This window comes from Haliotis rubra, unplaced genomic scaffold, assembly GCF_003918875.1.
Source record: "Haliotis rubra isolate DU_JTF1 unplaced genomic scaffold, ASM391887v1 Scf1167, whole genome shotgun sequence".
NCBI lineage: Eukaryota > Metazoa > Mollusca > Gastropoda > Lepetellida > Haliotidae > Haliotis > Haliotis rubra.
In genome coordinates, this window is record NW_025765078.1 from 113,090 (window position 1) to 138,175 (window position 25,086).

Consider the following 25,086-nt stretch of genomic DNA (forward strand, 5'->3'; position numbering starts at 1 on the left):
CTGTGTAGACAGTAAAACTGCTAGAATACAGATGATCATGTAACGTTTTAGTCACTGCCTACTTGAGTGCTAGAAACGTAGGCGATGAGCTGAATGGTTTACCTCAGACTTGTTAAGTCCTTTACTTGCATAGCTGTTGACGCTTTTAACTGCTTCTTGTTCTCGGTACAGGACTGCGCCAAGGCCGCAGGTACTGGCCACAGGCCCCCGCGTCTTTGCGAGGATTAATGATTAAAAATAATATTGTTTTTGAGACTCAATCGATTAAAACTAAATATAAACGTAATCATGGATGATTGGCCTTTCGAACACCATGGCTTGCTTCGACCACACCCACTTTTTGTGCGGATATATCGTCATCCATTTGTGTCAAGATCGTTTAGTTGAGGTTTTCAATCGACTTGCAGAAATAACAATAAAGAATTGGTAGGTGTCATGAGTGGTGCTTGATAGGCCAACCATCCATGGTTATGTTTTCAGTACGTTTTAATCGATTGCATGCGATTCGGGTAGGGTGCACTGAAGTGTCCGGCCTTGTCATAATGTATTATACTCTGAATCATTTCGAGTCGGGGGGTCATCTCAAATGTTTTGATATATTTTATAAAATCTTTAATCCTCGCAAAGACACGAGATCCTCCTGTACTGGCAAAGGCCGTGAAGTAAGAAGATCCTCGAGATGACAGAAATTTAATTGTTCAGATGGTCCCCAAAGAAAGGTGCTTATCAGCTTCTTGGTGCCTCATCTCCATGTGGGTATTGCGAGGGTGTACTGTTGTCAGTATGTGAAATATCCCGCTGCTTCCTCAGCTCAGCAACTTCAGTTTTTGGACCAATGACTCCAGATTTGTCACGAATGCAAAGTGCATTATGGTTTTATATACTCGTGGTATAATAACAATTATAATACAGTCTTGTCGGGACAGAACAGCGGATAGTTACACCAGATGCGTAGGTCCTGGGTGTATAATCAATCCTGTCGTTATTTTCCTGAAACACATGAGCTTAACACTCCTCACGTACTCACTCACTCCGCCGCCATATAACCAGAATATAGCTAGGGTGTGGCGTTAAGCAACAAATCAACCACTCACTCACACATTCACACACTCACTCACTCCATCGTCATATAGCCAGAATATAGCTGGGGTGTGGCGATAAACAACAAAGCGACCACTCACTCACCACTCACACACTCACTCACTCACTCCATCGTCATATAGCAAGAATATAGCTGGGGTGTGGCGATAAACAGCAAAACAACCACTCACTCACACACACTCACACACTCATCTCATATAGCCAGAAAATAGCTTTGATGTGGCTCACTCACTCACTCCATCGTCAAAAGCCGGAATATAGCTGGGGTGTGGCGTTAAACAACAAAACAACCACTCACTCACACATTCACACACTCACTCACTCCATCGTCTTATAGCCAGAATATAGCTGGGGTGTGGCGTTAAACAACAAAACAACCACTCACTCACTCATTCACTCACTCACACACTCACTCCACCGTGACATAGCTAGAATATAGCTGGGGTATGGCGTCAAACAACAAAACAACAACTCACTCACACATTCACACACTCACTGTCTCCATCGTCTTATAGCCAGAATATAGCTGGGGTGTGGCGTTAAACAACAAAACAACCACTCACTCACTCACACATTCACACACTCACTCACTCCATCGCCATATAGCCAGAATATGGCTGGGGTGTGGCGATAAACAACAAAGCAACCACTCACTCACACACTCACTCACTCACTCACTCCATCGTCATATAGCCAGAATATAGCTGGGGTGTGGCGTTAAACAACAAAACCACTCACTCACACACTCATTCACTCCACCGTGACATAGCTAGAATATAGCTGGATTGTGGCGTCAAACAACAAAACAACCACTCACTCACACACTCACTCACTCACTCCACCCTGACATAGTTAGAACCATCGACCCTAGTATAGAGATCTCTCTTCAGTTGTTGGTGATCTATAGCCTATTTTTATATTGTGTTGTCCCCTATAGTTCAAATGTTTTTGATTCAATTACTAGTTTTACATATATATCTGTGATACTCTAGTTGCTTTACTGTCCTTTGTCGGCAGGTTTTTACAATATCTATATATATTCTATTTCAATGTCAAATGTTCTCGTCACGATATGGCTGAAATATTGCCGATGTGACGTTAACTCACTCACTCACTCACTCATATAGCTAGAATGTAGCTGGAGTGTGGCGTTAAACAACAAAACAACCACCCACACGAATGTCAAGGGCGTTTAGATAGCTTAGTGGGTAATGCGTTCGTTCGTCAGTTGATTCCGTTCGTGGGTACAAAGTTTGAAGACAGCCTCTGGTGTCCCCTAGTGATGTTGCTGGAATATTGCTGAAAGCAGCGTAAAGTAATACTCCCTCACTCACGAACCCAATTTTGTGAAACGTCACCAACCACCCCGTTTCCGGCCGTAGTTTTTCGGCTTATTCCAGAACAGGACGAAATGTCATGAAGATAACCTCGGCAGACCATTGGTCACCTCTCTCCCCTTTCTGCCATCTCCAGTAAGACGCGTCCCCCAATCGATGAAGGGTATATGCGAAAGAAAGACAAACCAATCAGAATCCGTGAAGGTACTTTGATACATATCATTAAATTGGTTATGGCATTATGTGATTGTTTAAAAGAATGGTCAGAAGCTGTCCGCGATTCAAATAAGTATTTTTTTGCACAAAACGATTCTCCCGTTTCCAAATGGGTTTGCCTCGGGAGATTTTACGTGTGCTTTCCGATGTTATTAGGTGATGTAAATAGTTAACAGCTACGAGTTGCGAAACAATATACAACTAATAAATTAAAACACTGTGCTTCACACTGGGATATTTCACTATGACGTTTCTCAGGTCCTTCATATTTACTCAGCGTATCCATTTTAAATTCCACCAAAGGGTATGGCAGCACGGTTGCTACAAGTTCAGACACCGCTACACTAAATCACAAATGGACTCTCAAGATATTCTTCAGTTATTATTCTAGATATTGTTAAAAGTCATTTTGTGTATCTTTTGGGGTTACTAATTACAGCTGAAATAAAATCTTACTTTGACTGCCTATCAAGGAAGAAGTAGAAACCATTTGCAATTCTTATCACGTATCAAGAAATATACATTTGGAAATATAAGTTGAACAGCTGGTCAGTACACATGATAATGTTTTCAAGTAAAATCATCATCTTTCATTATTATTGTTTAAAACAAATTAAAATAATTTAAAAATTAACAAAAGTGTGCTTCAGCAATGCAAAGTACTATTTGAATTAAACAAAAAGGAGTTCTCGTTCTTGTTTAAAGTCGTTCTGAGGTTTATACGCCAATATGAAATCATTCCAGAGGGGCACGAGTCACTGTTCGGCTTGTCCCGGAATAACACGAGTGGTTCACGAATGATGAAATCCTTCCAGAGGGGCACGAGTCGCAATTCGGCTTTTCCAAGAATAACACGAGTGGTTCACAAATGCCTGCCACAAGGTCACAATACTTCCAACGGCAAAGGCACACGGGAAATCATTTGTCAGTTAGGGAGTATAAGCCTGTTTGTAAAATCCAGCACAACCCTACACGAATAGGTGAATAATTGTCCCGCTTCGTGGCTTAGATTAAATAACAGTTCGACCACGAAAGGCACTATGGAAGCCGATTCATTTTGACAAAAACTAACCACAGTTGTCGCCCTATCCAGAGTTGCTTCCCTTATAGCTAATACGCTGCTGAATGTATATTTTACAGCTGCTTCCAAGTGAAATGTCAGGTTAGGTTAGCGGTAAAGGCGTTCGCACGTCAGTTGATTTTATACATGGGTCCAATGTTTGAAGCATCTCTGGTGTCCTTCACTGATATTGCTTGAATATTGTCCCAAGCGGCGTAAAACAATACTTATTCACCCACACGTCACACAAAATATCACCACTAATTCGGCTTATTCAAATCTTAAATTGTAATTCGCAAATTCTTCATCACAGCCGAAAATAGTTTACTGAGAAAGACAGGGACTCGGGTATCTTGAAATAGATGTGTTTGCAGAACACCACTGTCTCGGTTTGAGACAAATTACTCTAGTCTTTAAGTGACAGAAATATTCTGTATTTATCAACCCCATTCACTCCAACCCGGAATTATTTAACTGCTCTCCTTTATGAGAAACATTGGACCCTGGACATATATTTCCCATGAAATTTACATTTTGGTAAATCAAAAAAAGCAAAAAACTGTGGTTAAAATATTTATTTCACCAATAATATCTTATCTACACATAAAAATTAAGAGGAAGGATGAAACATGGCACCTACATACATTATGTTTCATTTGGAAATAGAGTAAAGCGAGTATCTCATGCATATTCTGAGAGCTGGAATGATGGGAAACAAAGATTTGAAGTGAAATATGATCAATCTATCGCCGTGGACACTAAACACTGTTGTGTCGAACTTAACGGGAGCTAGCTAGATACTTCGATTTATCCGTTGGTAAACGCAACCAAAAATGACGATAACCAAATAATAATGATTAAACAAAACGTAAAGGGGGAACAAACCTTTAATTCTAGATAACCTTTACTTCGAGATAACCTTTACCTCGAGATAACTTTTACTTCGAGATAACCTTGACTTCGAGATAACCTTACGTTCGACACAACAGTTTTTGACTGCATGTCGCAAAAGAACGTCCCGTTAGAAATAAATGATCAATTACTTGTGAATTGTATTTATAAAGCCTATGTGGACATCATCATACAGCCCACATGAAATTTTGGACAAAACCACACGGTTCTTCTCATAATATTGGGCGGTGGGGTATCCCAGTGGCTAAAGCATTTGCTCGTTACCCGAACACCTGAGTTCGAATTCCTACATAGGAGAGTGTGTGCAGCCAATGACATTGCTGGAACATTGCTAAGAGCGGTGTAAAACAATACATCCTCACTCACTCAAACAGGGCTATTTCTTGTCCCACCTCATGCTATATAGTATATGTCTGTCTGTTAACCTCTGACCGTATAGGGCAATTCATTCATGATGAAAAGTATCATGTATTTGCTAATTTGTAGCCGTTTGTTATAAACACATATACTTTAACGGGCACCAACCATTTGTATTATCTGTGTGGATTTCATAAGAGATGGATATACAGTGTCATAGGGCGAGAGGTACTTTCATGTGTAAGACACACATTCTTCACACAAAACGTTCACCAGCTTTTCGACTTGGGTAAAAGTACAGGCTGGACTAACATAAGCCGGCGGATCGTCCATTTTAGGGGGCGTGGCTGTGTCTTTCACATTTAAACAGACATTATTACATCTATTTACATATTTCAAGTGTAAATATCTAAATATATATCTTAATTTAATGTGGAAAGGAACGTGTTAAAATACAGTCAAGTGTTCAACATAGATTTGCACTTACAAACAATAACTAAAAAACAACAACCGAAAAACCAGACGTGATGGTTATATGCCGACTGAAAGTTGTGTTGAGTATAGGAGATACACTGTTCTATATCAGCATGATCACATTCATATGATAACCTCATCTACCTGATAAAAATCATAAGAACTAGTATTTTGCCACCATGAATATCACCATGACTACAGATAATGAAGGATCAGAAGAACAATCCTTGTCCTGAAATCAGTTTTCTTGTTTCTGATGATGTAAATTTGGATGTAAATGTCAAATATCCTTCTGAACGTAACAATTCAGAGCACACATAGTCACTAGATATCTCGTTGCTGTAGAAACGTATTGAGTCCAGATCAGACACCAGGCCTTCTAAATCCGTCTTTTCTTGCTAGGGAGATGTTGCAGCTGTTGTTTCCGTTTCCTGCTTGTGCCACAGCTTCTCCCAGGCGACATCTCAGACTCGTCACTATCAACCTGAGGCCGGAGAAAATGATACATAATTTAACTCTCTAAGGCAAAATTCAGTCCGGAATACAGCCATTTTGCTAACTTTCGTATTGTGACAGCGTAGGGATCTGTTTTAGTGAACAATTATATATGTCTGTTATTATTAATATTTCGCATCTTATGTCCTTCCATACTCACCTGGTTGAGGCTGTTTCCGAGAGACCTTGGTGTTTGTCCTGTTCCAGCTTTTGTCGCACATGTCTGCGTGTCTGTCTCGATTGTTGCGATATAGGTCTGTGTGTCTCCCTCTGCTGTTGTCACGTGTGTCTGTGTGTCTCCCTCTGCTGTTACCACACATGTCTGCGTGTCTGTGTCGGTTGTTGCGATATAGGTCTGTGTGTCTCCCTCTGCTGTTACCACACATGTCTGCGTGTCTGTGTCGGTTGTTGCGATATAGGTCTGTGTGTCTCCCTCTGCTGTTGTCACACATGTCTGTGTGCGTGTTTCGGCTGTTTCCAGAAACGTCTGTGTGCTGATCTCAGCTGTTGTCACACACGTCTGTGTTTCAGCGGCTGTCGTCACACCCGCATGTGCGTCAGTTTCTCTCGTCACACAATCCTGTGTGTCAGTTTCAACTGTTGTCACACAAGCATGTGTGTCAGTTTCTGTTGTTTCAGAAGTGTTTGTGTCTGTCTCAGGTGTTGCCTCACAAGCCTCCATTCCAAATGTTTCATACACACCTTCACATACTGTATCCACCTGGTTGTTGTCAGGGGATACCTTCAGTAGGGGTTCAGATGCATTTGTGCTATCGCCTTCACAGCCACCAGCACATGCTGCAGGAACAGCGCTCTGTGTCTCATCACAAGGAGAGTAATCAGCATTTGGTGCGTGTCTGTGTGATGTATTTACATCATCAACGTTCAAGACACGGGATGGCCCAGATTCCAAGTCTGGCAGTATATCCTGATCGGATGTACTTGTAGGGCGGGAGACATCATCAGTCACGTCAAAGGTGACTGTGGGGGATGTAGGTGCATCACCAACGTACAAGGGTAGCAAGGGTTTAATATCTGCCGGTAAAGCCTCATCAGATGTATCTGCAGGGACAGTGATGTCACGGGTGTTTATGAGTAGAAATTGTTTAATATCTGCCAGTAAAGCCTCATCAGATGTATCTGCAGGGACAGTGATGTCACGGGTGTTTATGAGTGGTGTATTTACATTTACAGATGCATCTGTGTTTGGATGAGAGGCTTCAACATCATCAGCTCTGTCAAATGAATCACTGTCAGATGGCCACACAGATAGGATGGCTACACAGATGTCAGGTGGGATGTTGACATCCCTTTGTTCTTCATGACTCGAATTAAACTGAATGCTAGTTTCACCAACGGCATTATTTTCTGGCGGGATATAACAATCAGCTTGGAAAGTATGTGAAACGTCAGTTTCTGGCGTACACGGCGTGGCTGCCATGATGTTTTCCTGATTATCATCCGACGTCCTACATGCAAAGCCACTCCCTGTACTTCCCTCTACCCTTCTGGCTTCGTCCTGCAGTGTGTCCGTGGTGGCAGACTGTGTACATACTCTGTTTGTCAGGCCCCGGTTGTCCCCTTCGTGCCTCTGTGTGTCCATGCTGGTTGATAGTGGACTCGGACTGACAGGACAGTCGGTGCTGGACTCATTTTGTCGTAATGTGGTTCCCTCACCTTCACTGTCGTTCAGACACTGTGGGTCTGCTAATTGTTGAAACTCGTTGACATTGGAAACTGAAAGTGGTCTTGCAGGGGGATTATGTATCATTCGATTAGAATTTGAAATTTCCTCCAACGCTAATTGTATCGAGAGACGAATTTTCTCTTTGAGTGAGGTTGTGATGTCTGGCTCATTGAGCAGAACGTTTGCAGCAGTCTCGAAGTGCTTTACCTCCAGGTACTTCCTTAGTCCGTCTAATGTTTCTTGTTGATCGAGATCAGTGAAAGCTGGCAAGTCTGATGGGAGACAGTTCCTAGCGGACAACAGCCTGATTAGTTCCTTTGCCCTCTCTTTCAGCTTGTGCAAGCTGTCTTTCTTCTTCCCCGAAGAGGGATTGGTCCATCTCAAATTCCTTGAAAATCCAGCGTTGTAAGCCTCTTCGGCAATTTGCTTGGACCAGATTCTACCATCAGTGTCAAGGTCGTCTCTGAGAGCCAGTGATAACCGACGAACATACATCTCTACGCATGTTCTCTCATTGAAATGTGGCCCAGGATTTGTCTCAACGTCTCGAGACAACCATAAGGCCAACATCGACGCCATCTTAAATGCATACTTGAGTCTACCTCTGCTGAGGGAGATGAAGCAGGATTCAGACTTCAGTATATCAAACACATCTCTCAGTTCATGCAGCAGGAGAACACAGAAGATGAGTTTCCACATACTGGCTCTCATCTTCCAGAAGCTCTTGATCAAGGAGTCTAGTTTCAGTTTTGCCTCCTCGCTTAGAGACTGCAACTTGTCCCCAGCTAAGTTAGTGATTTGATGTAGAAATATCTTCACTTCTCTACATGTGTCTTTCACTGACGCCTTTTTGTCAGAGAGTCTTTCCTTCTGTTCCAGGATCTCCTCACTCATCTTCTGGACAAATTCAGCTGTCTGTCTTATTTGTGGGTCAGAGTGTGAGTCAGTATCCTTATGGAGCTCCTGTGTCTCATCCTTGATGTGCTCTGCTGCTCTTTCGAGTTCTTTTTCCCTCTGTATTATCCTCTTACAAAGCCGCTGAAAAGAAGCGAAAACAGATTAAACAGAATAATCAGTCAAATTGCTTCAAGTTTTCTTTCACTTTAGTTTCCAAAACATTCCCCTTTTCCAACAAACGTTTCTTTGCTGACTTCATACTATGAGTGGACATCCCAGTCAGATATATTGATATTTATTGATTATTTTGTAAGGCTCGCTGCCCTTCGTAAACGCTGGGAATATCTAATCATGGAAAAGCCTGCCTTAAATACGCAGTGTTTCTCAATCTAATAGCTCAATGTCATGATGATACAACTGGCTTGGTGCTGGGTATGATACTGATCAGGTGACAAGTCGACCAAAAAGGAACTAGGAACGCTATTCTTATCATATGTATCAATTTTGTATGAAATAGTTTGAAGATTTTGATATATATTTACATATTTGTTGCATGGGGTTGCAAAGCCTTGGTATCTATAAATTATTGCACGAAAATATCCTCACAATTAGGTGGTTCTGCTTCTGAAAGCTGTAACTACCATCATCAATCATGAAATATCATATTTCTTCCTCTGTAAACTTCCATCTGGTCATTAGCAGAACACAGTTATTTCATGGGCACATTAATATATACTCACTCGCAAAAGAAACGCAAGTTTCTTACACAAAGGATGAATTAACCTCAGACCCCTAAAATTATAACAACGTTGGTAAATAATGATGGTTGATGGTGTTGTTAACATTTTCTGTTGCGTTTTAACAATCCAGTGTGGGAACAGAAAAAAAACAACCGAATCGCCAGAACGCACCGCTTCAATGGCGATGTGGGCATCATGCACATTTTCCTCATGCAATCAAACATGCACGAGTTGCCACCATCTTCGGTGGGTATAAAACTGAGCAAAAATCTTTGGCCAGTCACTCTTTGTTCAATAATGCCACGTTTAAATCAACTTGGAGGAACCAGGGTATCGGACGGCTGGAAGCTGGAGAGTCTGTCCAAGATGTTGCCCGTCACTTTAATGTCAACATAACCACGATCTACCGTCTCCAGCATCGACACAACACAACGCAGACTACAGATGACCTTCCCCGAAGCGGCCGACCTAGGGTTACCACCCCTCGACAAGATCGGCACATTAAACGTCAACACCAACGAGATCCTTTCCGGACAGCAAGCCAGACTGCTCGAGACACCATAGGAACGCATAATCGAAGCATCAGCCGTGACACTGTCATCCGACGTATGCGCTCCAGCAACCTCCGATGTCGCCAACCAGCACGTCGTCCTGTCCTCCAACCACGGCATCGACAAGCACGACTTCAGTGGGCACAGGGTCATCAAAACTGGCGTCAACGTGAATGGAGACGTGTCATATTCTCTGATGAGAGTCGGTTTTCTGTGTCACATACAGATGGACGCGTCAAGGAGATCGTTTTGCTGACAGAAATGTTTGGAAAGGGGATGCATTGGATGGACCTAGTGTCATGATTTGGGTCGGAATTGGACTTAATGCGAGACTTGGACCAATGTGCTTCCAGAATGTGGGTCAAGGTCGAGGACATGGGGTCACAACTCAGCTTTACATTGACCGAGTCATCAGACCCCATGTTGTTCCAGAGTTATCATGGACTTTCTTCAACAACACAACATCCGTGTCCTACCGTGACCAGCTCTCAGCCCTGACCTGAACCCCATCGAGCACTTGTGGGATGAGGTTCAAAGGCGCCTGAATGAAGTGTGACCAGTGCCTACAACTGCTGATGAACTTCGTACAGCTGTTCTGGATGTGGGCAGGAGGATCCCCAGGGCCTTTACGAATCGTCTGATCCACTCCATGTACAGGAGATATGTTGCAGTGATCAATGCTAATGGTGGCCACACGAGGTATTGAATGACATCATGGCAATTGACTAGAATCTGCCCAACTCTTTTGCTGTCACAAAATGTAATGACGTCATCTGTGATTGCTGCCAATGAACTGTTCTTGCTCAAATATCTGTATATCTGACGCTGTTGGTATTTGTATTCTATACTGTTCAAAAATAAGTACAATATACTTTATACTAGACTTGCGTTTCTTACATAGATAGTTACAGAGTAGGTTCGGCGATCTTTCAATAATCTGTAAGTCTGCCAATGAGAACCGAGACAGTGAAGCATATCAGACAACGTAAGTATTCAGGTTCATGTGGATATTGGGCGCAGGAATTTTAATGGCATGGGCCTTCTTACTTTTCACCATTGGTTTATAAGGGACTTGACTGATTGTTTACAGAGTCGTAGGATAGCAGAACTAACGCAAGCAAAAGAGTTTAGTGTATATAATGTCGGGCACCGTTCGACCGTCAAGGACAGATAAAACATTGAGGTGGGAATATAGGATTCTGACATGAAAGCACACACTCTGATACTGGCAACCCCAACTCTGTGTGTGGTCCAGTTGTGGTATGACCAGGGTAAAGCAGACCGAGTCATGGCTGATGGCTGAAAGGTGATTTGTCCATAAGCATGGCTAAATGTTTGAGATGTGTACGATATAAACGGGATTAGTACTGATTGCCGTGTAATGGTGACATGGTCTGCCGAAACCATTGCAGACTGTTTCAGTGGTGTCATAATACACAACTCTGTACACTTAAAAGAACCCACGAATGGTAAATGACCAGATGGTGGGCACATGAATACAGCAACGTGCAGTAAACATAGCTGTGACTACGTGTCCCAGTCCACCCACCTGTGAATGTGTACCTCATAAGGATGGGAAAGCCACATTAACTCGGTGCGTCTAGTGGCTACCAGAGTTGTATGATCCCCCGGGAGTAATAAAATAATAGTAATATGTGTACAATTACTGAGGTACATTCAATATGCTTCTATGCTGACTGATGGCAGATGGCACATTATCTTACCTTCTTGTAAAATACTTTAATTTCATTGGTCAATGACGCTTTAACAAGTTTCCGTGTCACCCCTCCCAGGAGGGTGACAACTGGAAAAAATATTACCCGCTGTCACGGTAACCGCCAAGCTCTCTACCGAGAAGCTGAAGCGCTAACAATCGTATGACGTCATAATATGACGCATGCCGTGCCCGGAGTTCGAAAACCGTTCGATCAGCTGTTTTTGTGTTCACTTTGTACAGATTTATTTTACCGACTTTCACTGCTTGATTTAAGCTATTTTATAGTGAGTGGTTGAGTGGTTTGCACACTCAGCTTAAACATAATTAACAATTTTTATAGCAGTTTTAAGCTTGTCAGAATTTGTTTCACTGTTTTTAAAACTCCAGTGGAGAGGCAGACCCCATTTATGTCATATAGTCGGTCGCGATCTTTAACATAAAATAAAATGATATTTTGTACATTTAACATGGCGGTAAGATAAATACGTTGTATGCTTCTCCCTCGGGTAATACGGTCTGATGTACGCCTTTTTGTAGCAGTGTCATCCCTCGCCTACCGGCTCCGGTGACACTTCTACAAAAAGGCGTACATCAGACCGTATTTCCCTCGTTCTGTCACTAAAGCATACATCTCACAATAGTCTGGCTGTCTCCTTGAAACACACGGCACCGACAATCTCACTCGCACCATGTTACAACAGATTAGCTCCCATCCTAAAACATATATTTCTAGTCCTAACTCGTTTGATAAAAACGTAATCTCCCAGTTGTCTGTTTATGTGATACAGTTATGGCAAATGATGAATATATCCCCTTTTTCATCCCCGTGATACTGCTGCTGCCTGGGACTGAACTATATATTCATCTTGTCGTATGTGAATAAAGTACACCATTAAAGTAGAATAGAATTCTGGAACTGTATTTCTTCTGACTTCTGTTGACATATCGTGTAGCACATAAGTGCATGAATAAGGCCCAGAATAATGTGTACGTTTCATGTAATGTGTTTCATGTTTAGGGTTAAATGGTGTTACGTATTCAACATATGCTTTGGCTTTGGTCGAGCAAAGATCAAGTCACTTCAGGACTGACCCATTCCTGAAAAACATCTTCTGCTATCATTTCAGTCAGATAACCACGATAACTGATGCGTGAAATATACTGTTCAAAAACAGTTCTTTTACACCGGTGTTAGAGGGAACATAAAAACAACAATATTTATGCATATATTGATTTATTGCAGTACATCGAAAGGTAAGATATTCATGCTTACAAATAAATCACAAGATTGATAGTTTTTCAAAATGTCCGCGGTTCATAAGTCTCAGAGGAGTCGTGCCGGGAAGGCTCAAATTTATTTTTCAGATGTCCCGGGAAGGCTAAAATGTATATTTCGGATTTCCCAGGAGAGCTAATTTCCAAGGGAGTAGGAGAGTACCGCCAAAGCGGAAGATACGGTGCCGGGAAGCATAATCCATGTCGGGGTGTAGATAGATTTCTTTGTGTCTATGTATGACACTGTGAAATCATGTGTTTAACACAATGGTGAGCTATCTGGCTTTACAGGAAAATATCGACGCGTGATTGCTGCTTAACTATATTAACCTTTTTTTCTACTGTTTGCCGACATATGATGCTAATTATTGCACAGACTGGGGCTTTAACGATAATGTAGACAAAAGTAGAATTATGGTTTTTCGTAAAGGAGCGAAGAATCGACCGAAAAAAAATATCTTGCTTCGACCGAAGGAAATATAGCGCTTTCTTACACAGGCTCCTTTACACAAGCTTGAAGAACTCTAGCAGGCAAAGGTCTTAAAGCTATGAATGCTTTACTTAAAAATGTCAGTTGTTACAACTTTTCATTGAAAACCTTGTGTGAACTATTCGACACTTTTGTTACCTTTACTATGATGTATGGCTGTGAAGTGTGGGGTATTGTGAAACGTTCTGAATTCGAAAGAATTTACGTAAAATTTTGCAGGCATATTTTGCAGATCAATGTTAAAATGATGTTAATAATGGTTATAAATCATGGTTACGTAGTGTATTAATGGTTTTGTATAACTTGGCTTTGGGCATGTCTGGGAATTTCCAGTTCTAAGCGTTGACAATTTTGGTCGTAAACTCGAAGTAGATTGTCATAAATGTGATTTACTATGGGAAATGACAATAAAATTTCGAATTAAAGAAAATGTACAAAGAAGAATAGACGTGAAAATGTGTAAATGACTTTATGTATATTTTTATATGTGCCAAATCGAAAGAGCCTCCGATTTTTCTTTGTTATTTGTCAGAGTGAGGCGCGCCATGTTCATTCAACCATAACATTACATTACAAGTACCGGGAAGGCTACGCTCATCAAACCGAGAAAAGTCACGATTTTAGCCTTCCCGACCATGAACCTGCTGTTGTGTCACACGTCACTGACCCCCTCCTCCTTCTGAGACGGTTCATGGCCGGGAAGGCTAAAATCGCGCCTTTTGTCGGAGGAGGGGGTCAGTGACGTGTGACACAACAGCAAGCTTGAATCACTGCCTCACAACGACGGCGCATAGAAGCAATAAAGCGGAGATTAGTGTGCAGTGGGATGTTTTGCCATTCTTCCTGAAGGATTGCATCCCATAAATACTCAATAGGTGACAAATCAAGAGAACGAGCAGGCCAAGGCAGAAAACCCGTTGTTTTGACGAAGAAAGTCCTGACATACAACGGCTATGTGTGGTCTGGCGTTGATGTGTTGAAACATCCCACCATGACGGTTAATGAAAGGCACAACATGACGCTGGAGAATCTCATCACGATAGCGCACACCTGACAGATTCCCTTCCACAAACTCTGTTTGTTCCTCTATCAAAGCGGGTGATTGTCCACACCATAACGCCCCACCACCAAAACGATCAGCCTTCAAGACACAGATGGCGGTGTAGCGTTCCCCACGACACGCCTACGGCTATGAGCTCATGCAGCGGGTAACATGATTCGGTGTCAACAACATCTCCATCCACTGATTCCTGATTCATCGGCGTCTCACTCTACACCAACAGTTCTTCTAACAGTTTGGTCCGAAATCCGGCGTTATTCAGGAATGGATGTGGTTGTGCTGCTAGCGCTGAGGGCTGTGCTGCTAGCACAGTCGTGTGAAGCGGTCCTGGGCAGAAGTAGTGACCCGAGGTCGACCTGACCTTGACCTGTCGTGGACATAGCCATTGGCATTGTAACGACACCAGAGGTTGGAGATGGTTTGTCTGGAAACATCAAAGTTGTTTGCAGCATCTTACCGTGTCGCGCCTGCTTCCAGGCGGCATTTTGACGTTATGCTTCCGACATTCTCACCATGTTTAACACCATACTTTGTCACAATGTGATCTGTCACATGGATTAGATTTATAACATTTTATAGCCACCCAAAGAGGTTATCAGCGTGTGTAAGTGAAGAAAACACAGTTGCACGTGCAGTTCTTGAGGGATATGTTTTGCGGATATGCTTAAAACGTCATTCGAACGTTTACGTTAAAATGGCACCGGTTCACTTTCACACAGATCTTCTCACTTATCGTTAGCTTTGTGATCCTTCACTCAGTCTAGTTAGGTATCTTTGCAACCTTTAACACTGTTGCTTTACATTCCAGTTTACAATAACATTTGTTTACAGTATATCTTAATTTGGTCCACTCGGCTTATATCACTAATACAGTCTTGCCTGTTGCCCCCTTTGCATAAGTTGCTTATATCTCTGACCTGGGAAACCCTAGGTTTGGGACTGTGTTGTGGCAATGGATGGTAGGAATGATGGTACACTTAACAGTTTGTACTGTAATTCTTAATGTTAGGATAATAGGCGTCACTTACTAAGACTGAATTGACGAGGATGTGTTACACCAGATCCAAACATGTAATACAACATTGCATACTGTTATGAATTTCAACAATCAACTAGGCTTTTGAAGGCAATATTTTTAAATGCAGGTAGTAAGATGTAGCAGGCCATTATAAATTGGGGATAATGATATACTTCACGAATCGAGTTAGAACAGGTATAAAACATTCAAGTGCTTGCATATTTGTGTTGTATTTTTTCTAAGCTATGTTTGTAGTTTTCATATTCTCTCAGGGTGTTATTTTGACCTAATATTGCCTGGTCACATGCTCTGTGATTGGTCTTGTTTTATGCCAGTGTCCATTTCCCAGTGACTAGGGTTTGTGTACCGTGGCTTTAATATCAGCAGCTAAATCAAAGATCGAGACTTAATTGTTTAAGTTTATGATAATGTAGACAGACCATTTCTCCTGTAGGTATCATCTGTGTCCATGCCCTCTCTTCAGACGGATACGTCTCTTCAGACGTCCCTAGCACACCTAGCACACGGGTTCTAGATGAACATTTGATGTAAATGGAGATAGTTATTCCAAAAACCTTGGAAAACATTCGGAATTTATCATTTGGTATTTTAACCTGATCCCTTCCTACAGTCTCATATTTATCAGAGTAGCAAGTGTGAATCATTATTTGCTGACAGGCAGTTCAACACACAGACATATCCCCAGAACGTAGTCCATTTCTTCAGACACATTTCCAAATACATTCAACACTCAAAATTTTACCTGGATGACTCACTGACTGTAAAGGGCATATAATAAAGTGGCACAAGTTCAGAAACTATTTTCTTGAATTCCTATTAAAAATCAGCATACGAATATATCATCTGCGACTGACAGGGACGGAAAACAATGTTGCAAAATCACCATGAAGAAACAGCATATAAATCGTCGAAATAAACCAGTTGATTCAAATAGTATCGATATTGTAGATACCATAGGTTACTCTAACGACTAACTCCTTCAAGGAGCATTCCTTCAATCTGCCCCTTATGCGCAATTGTTCTTTACTACATGTATCTGCATAAAACACATGTCGTGTTTGCGGTAAACCCCATGGATTGATACATCCATCTAAATGTGACCTCCTGGACTTCTCAGCGGTCCACAGCCACGTAATTATGATGCGTCAGTAGAATAGAAGGCACGTAGATTTACAAACGAAGGCTTTGTGCCTTGTTCCATTGTAAAATATTTAAGATGATTGTATGTGATATGAATCACGTTTTCTTTCACGTGGTCACTAGTGGAAGGGAAGAAAACTGACGCAGTGGTTGCATTCTTTTCGTGTTGTCGTCTTTAACGTCTAGGTGTTATACTTATATTTCGTTTAAAGCTGAAAAACGTTCATTCTTAGATTCTGTAAGCGTGGTCAGTCTGCCGTGCCTAGTTGCACACACCGTGTTGTATAATACACTTTGAAATAGCACCTCAATCCATGTTTCCCTACCTAAACGCATACTGCAAAATTGTCATGGTGCAGAAACAACTGGCTTTGGACAGGTATAATACGCATCTGATGACAAAACAACTACGAAGAACATGAAGGTCTTCAGTAAAGGTATAAGTTTGTGATGTAACATTTTTAATATTTTGACAAAATGTTGAAACCCACGAGGCATTAACCCATGTGTGTTGCATGGGGTTACAAATCCTTGGTAATTAAGAATTAATGCGCGAAAGTACCTCTACAATTTAGCAGTTCTGTTTCTAAAAGCTGTAAGATATCGATATTTAGATATGTGTCTTCGTATGTTACAATAAATTGGATACTTGTGGTATGACATGTCAGCCAACACAGTTATTCAGGCATAAATATAGTTAGCTATTAAGTACCGCTATCGTCTGGCAAATGTTTAAACGAAGAGTACAACAATCTGCCAATGTTAAGCGAGTCCATGAGAAAGTGAGGCACATCAAACAACGCAATTATACAGGTATGTGTGGATATTACGTGTAGGAACTCCAACGGCAGCGGTCTTCATGGTATTCACCATTAGATTATAAGGCACTTAACTGATTGTTTACAGAGTCGTAGCAAGCAGAACTGAAGCATGCAGTATATATCATGTCGGGCACTGTTCGCCCGACAAGGACAGATAAAACTTAAGGTGCGAATGTTGGGTTCTGACATGAAAGCATACACGCTGATATTGGCAAACCCAGTTTTGCCAGGCTCAAACAGATCGAGTCATGGTGGCTTGGCCAAAAGCAAAGGTAGATGTTCGCGATGTATTTGATATAAACGGGCGACCCGGGGATTAGTACACGTAGCCTATAAATCTGACCCGATGTTCAAGTCCCCCGCTATTACTTCATTGCTAGATGGCATAAGATGAGACCTATGTTCATACAAGGTAGAAAAAAACAGGAATGGCTGTGATGTCGGTGTAATCGTATGACGGAGTTTTGGAGATGGCTCAGAGGTGAATTACAATTCCTAAAGTTGCATACCGATCCCACTGAGTTCAGTTTATGGTTGGTTATGCAATGATCTCCCGATAGACAGGTGTATTGATGCAACATGGACAGGGGGTTGATTCCATGACCGATTTGAGGAGTGGAGTGAGTGAGTGAGTTTGGTTTTACGCCACTTTTAGCAATATTCCAGCAATATCAAGGCGGGGGAAAACCAGGAATGGGCTTCACATACATGTGGGGCATCGAAGCAGGGTCGTCGGCGTGACAAGCGAACGCTATAACCATTAGGCTACCCCATCGCCCCAGGGTATGGTATAGGGAAATGACAGCTTGCTGTTTTGCACTATTGCTGAAATATCAGCAGCGAAATCAAAGTTCCAGAGCACACCTGGAGGAAGGAAGGAGAAGATGACATCACCTGCCATCTGCAGGTTTCAATGTTTGTCTAAGCACCTCAAACGGAATCAGTTATGTACCTTGTCAGTGTAAGGGTGCTGATGTCTTCATATATTGTAATAATATATGTTTTCCGCATCTTTTGTAGTCATTATGGCCACCAAATAACTCAGAGTAGTGCTAGATGCTTGCTGCTTGTAGCTGCCTTATGTATACAATTACTGAGATATACTACTGTGTACGTTTAGCATGTTTGTATGATGGCAGTTGGTAGATGGCCGTCTGCATTCCTCTCATGCTTTATTGTAGCAAACATTTCTAACTAAACACTAAAACAGTTTTACCTCGAACGGAGTTAGTGAGATAGTCCAGTGGTTAAAGCCGAAGACACGAGTTTGACTTCCCATGTGTGAAGCCTATATCTGGGGTCCCCAACCATGACATTCCTGGGACCACTTAGCGATCTTAGCGCTACGACTATCTTAGCCTATGTTGGAAAATGGGAGTTACAATCATTGTAGCGCTAAGATCGCTTTGTGCAAGTCAGTCCTGGAGTATTGCTAATAGCTAACTCAGACTCAAAGGCAAGCGTTTTCTAGCTGTTTGACTCGATCGCTAAAACATACATCGAAACAGTCCTAACTGGGACATGCTCTTCGTTTAATTACCAGGGAGAGTGGATAGTCTCAAAGATTCTTTACGTCATATCATGGTGAGAATAATAATATACAATGTAAGAACAGATCTCCTCTACTGGCGAGGTCGGAACTACGTATTAAACAACGGTGCTTCACTAATTGCACCAGAAATGTATGTGCTGGAAAGACGCTTGGTGGTAATAACAATGGGTATTGCAGAATACAAGAACGATGTAAATGAGTGAGTGAGTGAGTGCCTTTAATTCCTCATGGATAAATAGGAGATACTGTAAAGGATACATGAGGCTCTCTGTTAAGTAAAACCCAAACACCACCAAACCACTAAACCACCAAACACATTTTCAAAATGTTTTCAATACTTTATCCTGATTATAGTTTGAAGAAGCAACGTTATTTTACGATCTGGTGAATATTGTATATCTCTCTCTCATCCATTTAAAGCTTTCTTCAATTACATGAACACTCCATTGCTTACAATCAAAGGGTGTAATCGTGGACTCTTCGAGAGTACTGTCATAAATAATCTTGCTTCGTTACTTCCACTGTGAAAGACATAGTGTTCTGAATGCGGAAACTACTTATCTACTTTACTGCCAGGGAAGGGCCGATTTCACTTTTTCTGATGACATAAAGCTCAGGCCCCTTTTCTTGAAGCTCCGTGTGCCTCTTAGTTACACAGTTAACATTTCCTTCCTTATTTTTCAGAGTTTACGGAATTAATGGGTTGAGTTTGCTGATTTTGAAAATAATAACAAAATAAAAGTAATGAATATACATAATGCAATAATGTGGTGTAATCTATTCAGTCTTGTAATCTGTGTATATGTATGCACAGTTGACATTTCTCAAGGTCTAGCAACAAATGTAACACATAACCTGGCTACTCCCTACCTGACACATACGTCAAAACAGACCTAGCTCCTTCACTAACGCATACATCTCCCCACAGTCTAACGCCCACCCTAAAATATTCGTCTCAACGGAATCTGACTCTCAGACAAACACACACATCTTCTAGCTACCAATACCTCTAACGCATACCTCTTCCAGTAGTTTGTCTCTCTGGATCGCATGCCTCCGACGATGACCGATTTACAGAGTGGATGTGTCCCTTCGGTGTGGTATGGGGGAATGACAGCTTGCTGTTTTGTAATATTGCTGAAATTTCAGCAACCAAATAAGAGAGCGAGAGCACGCCTGGCGGAAGGAAGGAGAAGATCACATCACCTTCCATCTTTTGGTTGTCATTGTTTGTCTAAGTACCTCAAACTAAATAAGTTATATGTTCTTAGAGTATGAGTGCATATGTCTTCATCCATGGTAATAGTATGTTTTTCACATCTTTGTAGCCATTATCGCAACCGGAAAACTTGGAGTAGTGCTGGCTGCTTGCTGCATGTAGCTGCCTGATGTGAAGAAATACTGAGGTATACTACTCTGTACGTTCAGCATGCCTGTATGCTGGTTGTTGGTAGATGGCTGTCTGCTTTCTTATGCCGCATCTGTTACATGACGCTATCTCATTTGACACATAGGACCCGTGAAGATCCGGGGTAGAATAGCTTTTCAGCAACCCATGCTTGCCACAAAAGGCGACTGTGCTTGTCGTAAAAGGTGACTAACGGGATCGGTGGACACATGTCATCGGTTCCCAATTGCGCAGATCGATGCTTATTCTGTTGATCACTAGCTTGTCTGGTCCAGACTCGATTATTTACAGACCGCCGCCATATAGCTGGAATATTGCTTAGTGCGGCGTAAAACTAAACTCACTCACTCACTCATGTGACATATACTGAAAATTGTGTCAGAGAATACGCAATGATTAGGTTGATGTTGCTTTTTTAAATAGTGTCATTATAAAAGTGATATAATTTGTCACTTTAAATAATAAAATAATGTAGTGAACTTTGTCCAACTATCTGTACATTCTATAGCATAGTCTATTATAGCAAAACCTTATCTCCCACACATCGCCCTAGGCCCATAACGTAACTCTCCCCTCAGTCTAACTCCCACCAGAAACGTAAGTCTCTGCAGACCTGACTCTCACACTAACACATGCAATTAACTCCAATTGTAACACAAAGTTTGATGACACATACGTCCACCCGGATCTAACTCTTTCACTGTCGTAATTGTGTCCTCAACGCATATATCTCCCAAGACTCGCTGCCTCTGTAAACCAAACGGCCTCGGCGGCCTTACACCCACCTTAATACATCCATATTACAATAACCTAAATCCCACCCTAAAACATGTCTCTGAAGTCCTCACTCGGATGACCACACGTCTATCTTCCCATCGTCTGTGTAATTGACATAACTATGGCATATGATGAATATGTCCCGTCCCGTATCATCTCTGATACTGCCTCTGCCTTGGATTGTATTATATCTCTAATAATAGAATTCTGGTACTGAATTTCCTGACTTAACGAGTGGATAAGTGAATGAATAAGGTCTAGTATAATTATGTATGTGTGTCCCCCGCCGTGATGATGGTGGAATACTGTCCAGTATGAATAAGGTCCAGTATAACTATGTATGGTGTCCCCCACCGTGGTGATGCTGGAATACTGGTAAAAATGGCGTAAAACTAAACTCACTCACACTTACTAAATACTTCTTGATATCGATGGCATAAACCTACGGAAGACTTATAATTGATATATAAGTAACTGACGATTAGAAAGATGCATGTGAAGAAGAACCAAGTTTGTATTCATCAGCGTCAAGTCAGGAGACCATCCTGGAACTATTTCTAGCCACAGGATAGCCCCGCCACGCATGTCACTGGTACTGTGCATGTGTGTGTTTATACATACGTCTTATTTGCTACATAAAATGCATTTGGATTGCGATAATATTTTGGCAACAAGCGCACTTCTGGATTCACATGTTAATGACCGTGGTTATTTGTTTCCATAACAACTTCAGTATTCAGATATTCGCTAGGGGAGATAACTCAGTGGTAACGCGACTCGAGGATTAATCCTCTGTGCAGGGCAGTGAAGCAAACTATCTATTTATAGCATTGTGGTTTGTCCCAGTTACTTGGGTGTATTTATAGTACACGATTAACCAGCATATGCAATGCTGGTATTAAATAATGTACATTGCTGAGGTTCTACTTTGGTTGAACATAAATATTATAAATAGCACAATCCTTTAAGGCACCCCCAATCCCACAGTGACTGCTAGAATTGGTCTTTAGTAACCCATGCTTGACATAAGAGGCGACTAACGGGTTCGGGTGGTCAGGCTCGTTGACTTGGTTGACAAATGGCATCGGTTCCCAATTGCGCAGATCGATGCTAATGCTGTTTATCACTTGACTGTCTGGCCCAAACTGGATTATTTACAGACGGTCGCCATAAAACTGGAATATTGCTGTGTGCGGACCTAACTACCAGACCTAAACAATTTTAATGAGGGATCTCAATCTACATCACCTAACTGATATGCTTCATATGATTACACAATGAAATTTTAGAAAGTGGTCAAATGTAACATACGTTATAGTTGGGACTACACTTTGATATGTTTCACATCTGAATTGATTGACAATAGAACACTCAGTGACGGATATGATAGGAGTGTGAGTGTGTGTGTGAGTGTGTGTGTGTGTGTGTGTGAGAGAGAGAGAGAGAGAGAGAGAGAGTGAGATGTACTGCATTCAACTGGTGTGTGTAAATGTACACAAAACATCCAAACAATTATCCCCGAAAGAAGGGAAAAAAACCCATTGTTCTGAACCCTTGTTTACAACAGTCTTGACTACACATCACAGAAACGAAACTATGTAACCTGTCCGAATGTGCCAGTTTGGTTTGTTGCTACTTAGCTGCTGATTATTTAGTCATTTCATGCACAGCAATTTTCGGCGCCTCGGCCAATAGGGCCATCCCTACCCCAAAAGCCTGTCAAACGAAATATGATACTGATCCAAGATTAATGGATGCAGTCAAATTGCAAAGGGGGCGACAGGTTCCACCTAAACTCAACTTTGTCCACCTCATGGTCACCCTCCCTAACTGGTCAGATATGGCAAGTGTGGGCATTCACCTTATACGATAGTTTACGACCATAAAGCTCAAAATAAACAAATGTATTCAACATATAGAGACTGAAGAGAAGCCAGCTTACTTTAACGTCTGATCGCAATGGACGTTCTTTAAATTATTTACCACGTACGTTTCTAATAATCTGCATATTTACTCACATGTTGTCTGACTCGACAGCTAAAACATACAACTAAACGAAGAAAACCCCATCCGTCTTATAACGTGGCCTCCAAGGGTTCCCAGCGGTCCCCGTTTCCCTGATGCATCAGTGGAATAGCAGGCTGTTAGATTTACACGCGTAGATTATTCCCCATCTTACTTGTATACATTCCCCAGGAATAACATTTAAGATACTATGTTGGTATGAGTAGCCTTTCGTGTCTAGCTGCGAGTTGTAGATACGTTATAAATTATAAATATTTTCAAACAGCACATTTTTCCAGTACACAATCCATGTCTTTGCTCTCTCACAAACACATACGTTTCCCTAAGGGTAACTTGACCATTAATCACATACAGACATAGTAACTCCCTCCGGAAGGAAAACGTCCCTCAAGGCTCACATCACATACTAACATATACATCTTCTTATAGTCTCTCTCAAACACTAAACGATACATCTCAACAGTCCTAACTCGGACACGAACAGATCCAGCTAGGACAGGGTCGGCGAGATAGTCTGGTAATTAAAGCCTTTTTCTCGTCACGCCAAGGACCCGGGTTCGATTCCTCACATGGGTACGTTGTATTGAGCTCATTTCTGGTGTCCCCCGCCCTGATGATGCCGGAATATTGCTAAACGCTAACTCAAACACTAACTCACTAACTCCAATTGGTCTGATTCGAACACTAAAAAACACATCTACACAATCCTTACTCCTGATAATCTCACTCAGACGCTAGAATAGACATCTAAACAGTTTTAACTGGGAAGGGGTCGGTAAGATATTCTTGAGGTTAAAACCTTTTCTCATGGTGCCGGAGACCCGGGTTTGATTCCAAACATGGGTACAATGTGCGAAAATGTTTTGGAGGAAATTATCATTAGGGTAACAACTCTGTCCTTCCAAGTCACTTGTAATGATGACTCGTGGTCATACACGTGAATTGGGCTCTGACCTAACCCGTAACCTCTTACGTTTACTGCGACTACACCCCGTCTCTTGCCACCACAAAAATCAGAAATTTTAATGATTGTCACTTAAGTAACGTTTTCCCCAAGTGCCCAACGAAATTAGAACATTTTTTTCTTATTACGTCAAAAGGGGGGTCATTAATATATACATTATTGGCATGTGGTCAGTTGGTGTTATTTGGAAGATATTTTACAAAATATGGGGTGTCCCAAAAGTTGGGTTGACAGACTATAATGTTGATAGTCTCAGTCATTCTTTGCATTATATCATGATGAGAAAAGTAATGTACAATGTAAGACTGGATCTCTTCTGCTGGTGAGGTCAGAACTACGTATTAGACACGTTGCTTAATTCATTACACCAGGCACAAATGTGCTGGAGAGATGTTTGGTGATAATAAAATAGGTTTTGCAAAATGCAAGGCATAAGAAAGATATCAGTATTTGTTATTGTTGCTGGATCCCTTCATATAGACTCAAATCTTTATTATCAGTGTGGCTAGTGTCATTATCAGTGGATACGCAAATCAATGTACACGAGTCTCTCCATTACGTAAACCCCAACGATCCACCAAACACATTTTCAAAATGTATTCAATAGTTTATCCTGATTACAGTTTGAAAAACTAAAACTGATTCATAAACTGTGATACCAATAATGGGGAATAGTCAGAAAAAAGCATAAGTACTTACCGATTCCATCATCTGAAACTGAGAAAACAAACGGCAATGAAAAATACGATCCGTACAAATATGCAAAGTCAAAAGCATTGTCGAGTAAATGCTATTGAATAGTATCACCAATAGAAAATAGTTTATTAAATTCAATTGATAAACTGGCTGATGCAACGAGGTCACATGTCAGGCGTGCACCGCTGTGTGCCCAAATTAATTATGCATTAGGCCAGATTTACTCTTGGAGTTTTTGGACTGTTTATGAAGAGCACAAAATATGACTTTTAGGACCAAGAGGGGGACTCGTGTT

The 25,086-nt window shown here is 41.5% G+C and overlaps 1 protein-coding gene across 1 annotated transcript; it reads right to left on the reverse strand.

Moving 5' to 3' along the window:
• Window positions 1-4,274: 4,274 nt before the first annotated feature.
• LOC124256915 (mucin-5AC-like) lies at window positions 4,275-24,803 on the reverse strand. Its single transcript, XM_046690889.1, has 5 exons — window positions 24,795-24,803; window positions 7,354-8,677; window positions 7,250-7,281; window positions 6,113-7,219; window positions 4,275-5,941 (listed from the first exon to the last, which is right to left on the reverse strand). Exons 1-5 carry the CDS (start codon window positions 24,801-24,803, stop codon window positions 5,837-5,839), a joined length of 2,577 nt encoding a protein of 858 aa, XP_046546845.1. The 3' UTR covers window positions 4,275-5,836.
• Between the last annotated feature and the right edge of the window lie 283 nt (window positions 24,804-25,086).

What these genes read in the sequence shown, in the direction of transcription:
- LOC124256915 (XM_046690889.1), bottom strand. An exon ending in GCCAGAAACTGACGTTTCAC is followed by an intron (nt 7,282 to 7,353) that starts ATACTTTCCAAG and finishes TTCAGTTTAATT; the next exon opens with CGAGTCATGAAGAACAAAGG. An exon ending in AACAAAGGGATGTCAACATC is followed by an intron (nt 7,220 to 7,249) that starts CCACCTGACATC and finishes GCCATCCTATCT; the next exon opens with GTGTGGCCATCTGACAGTGA.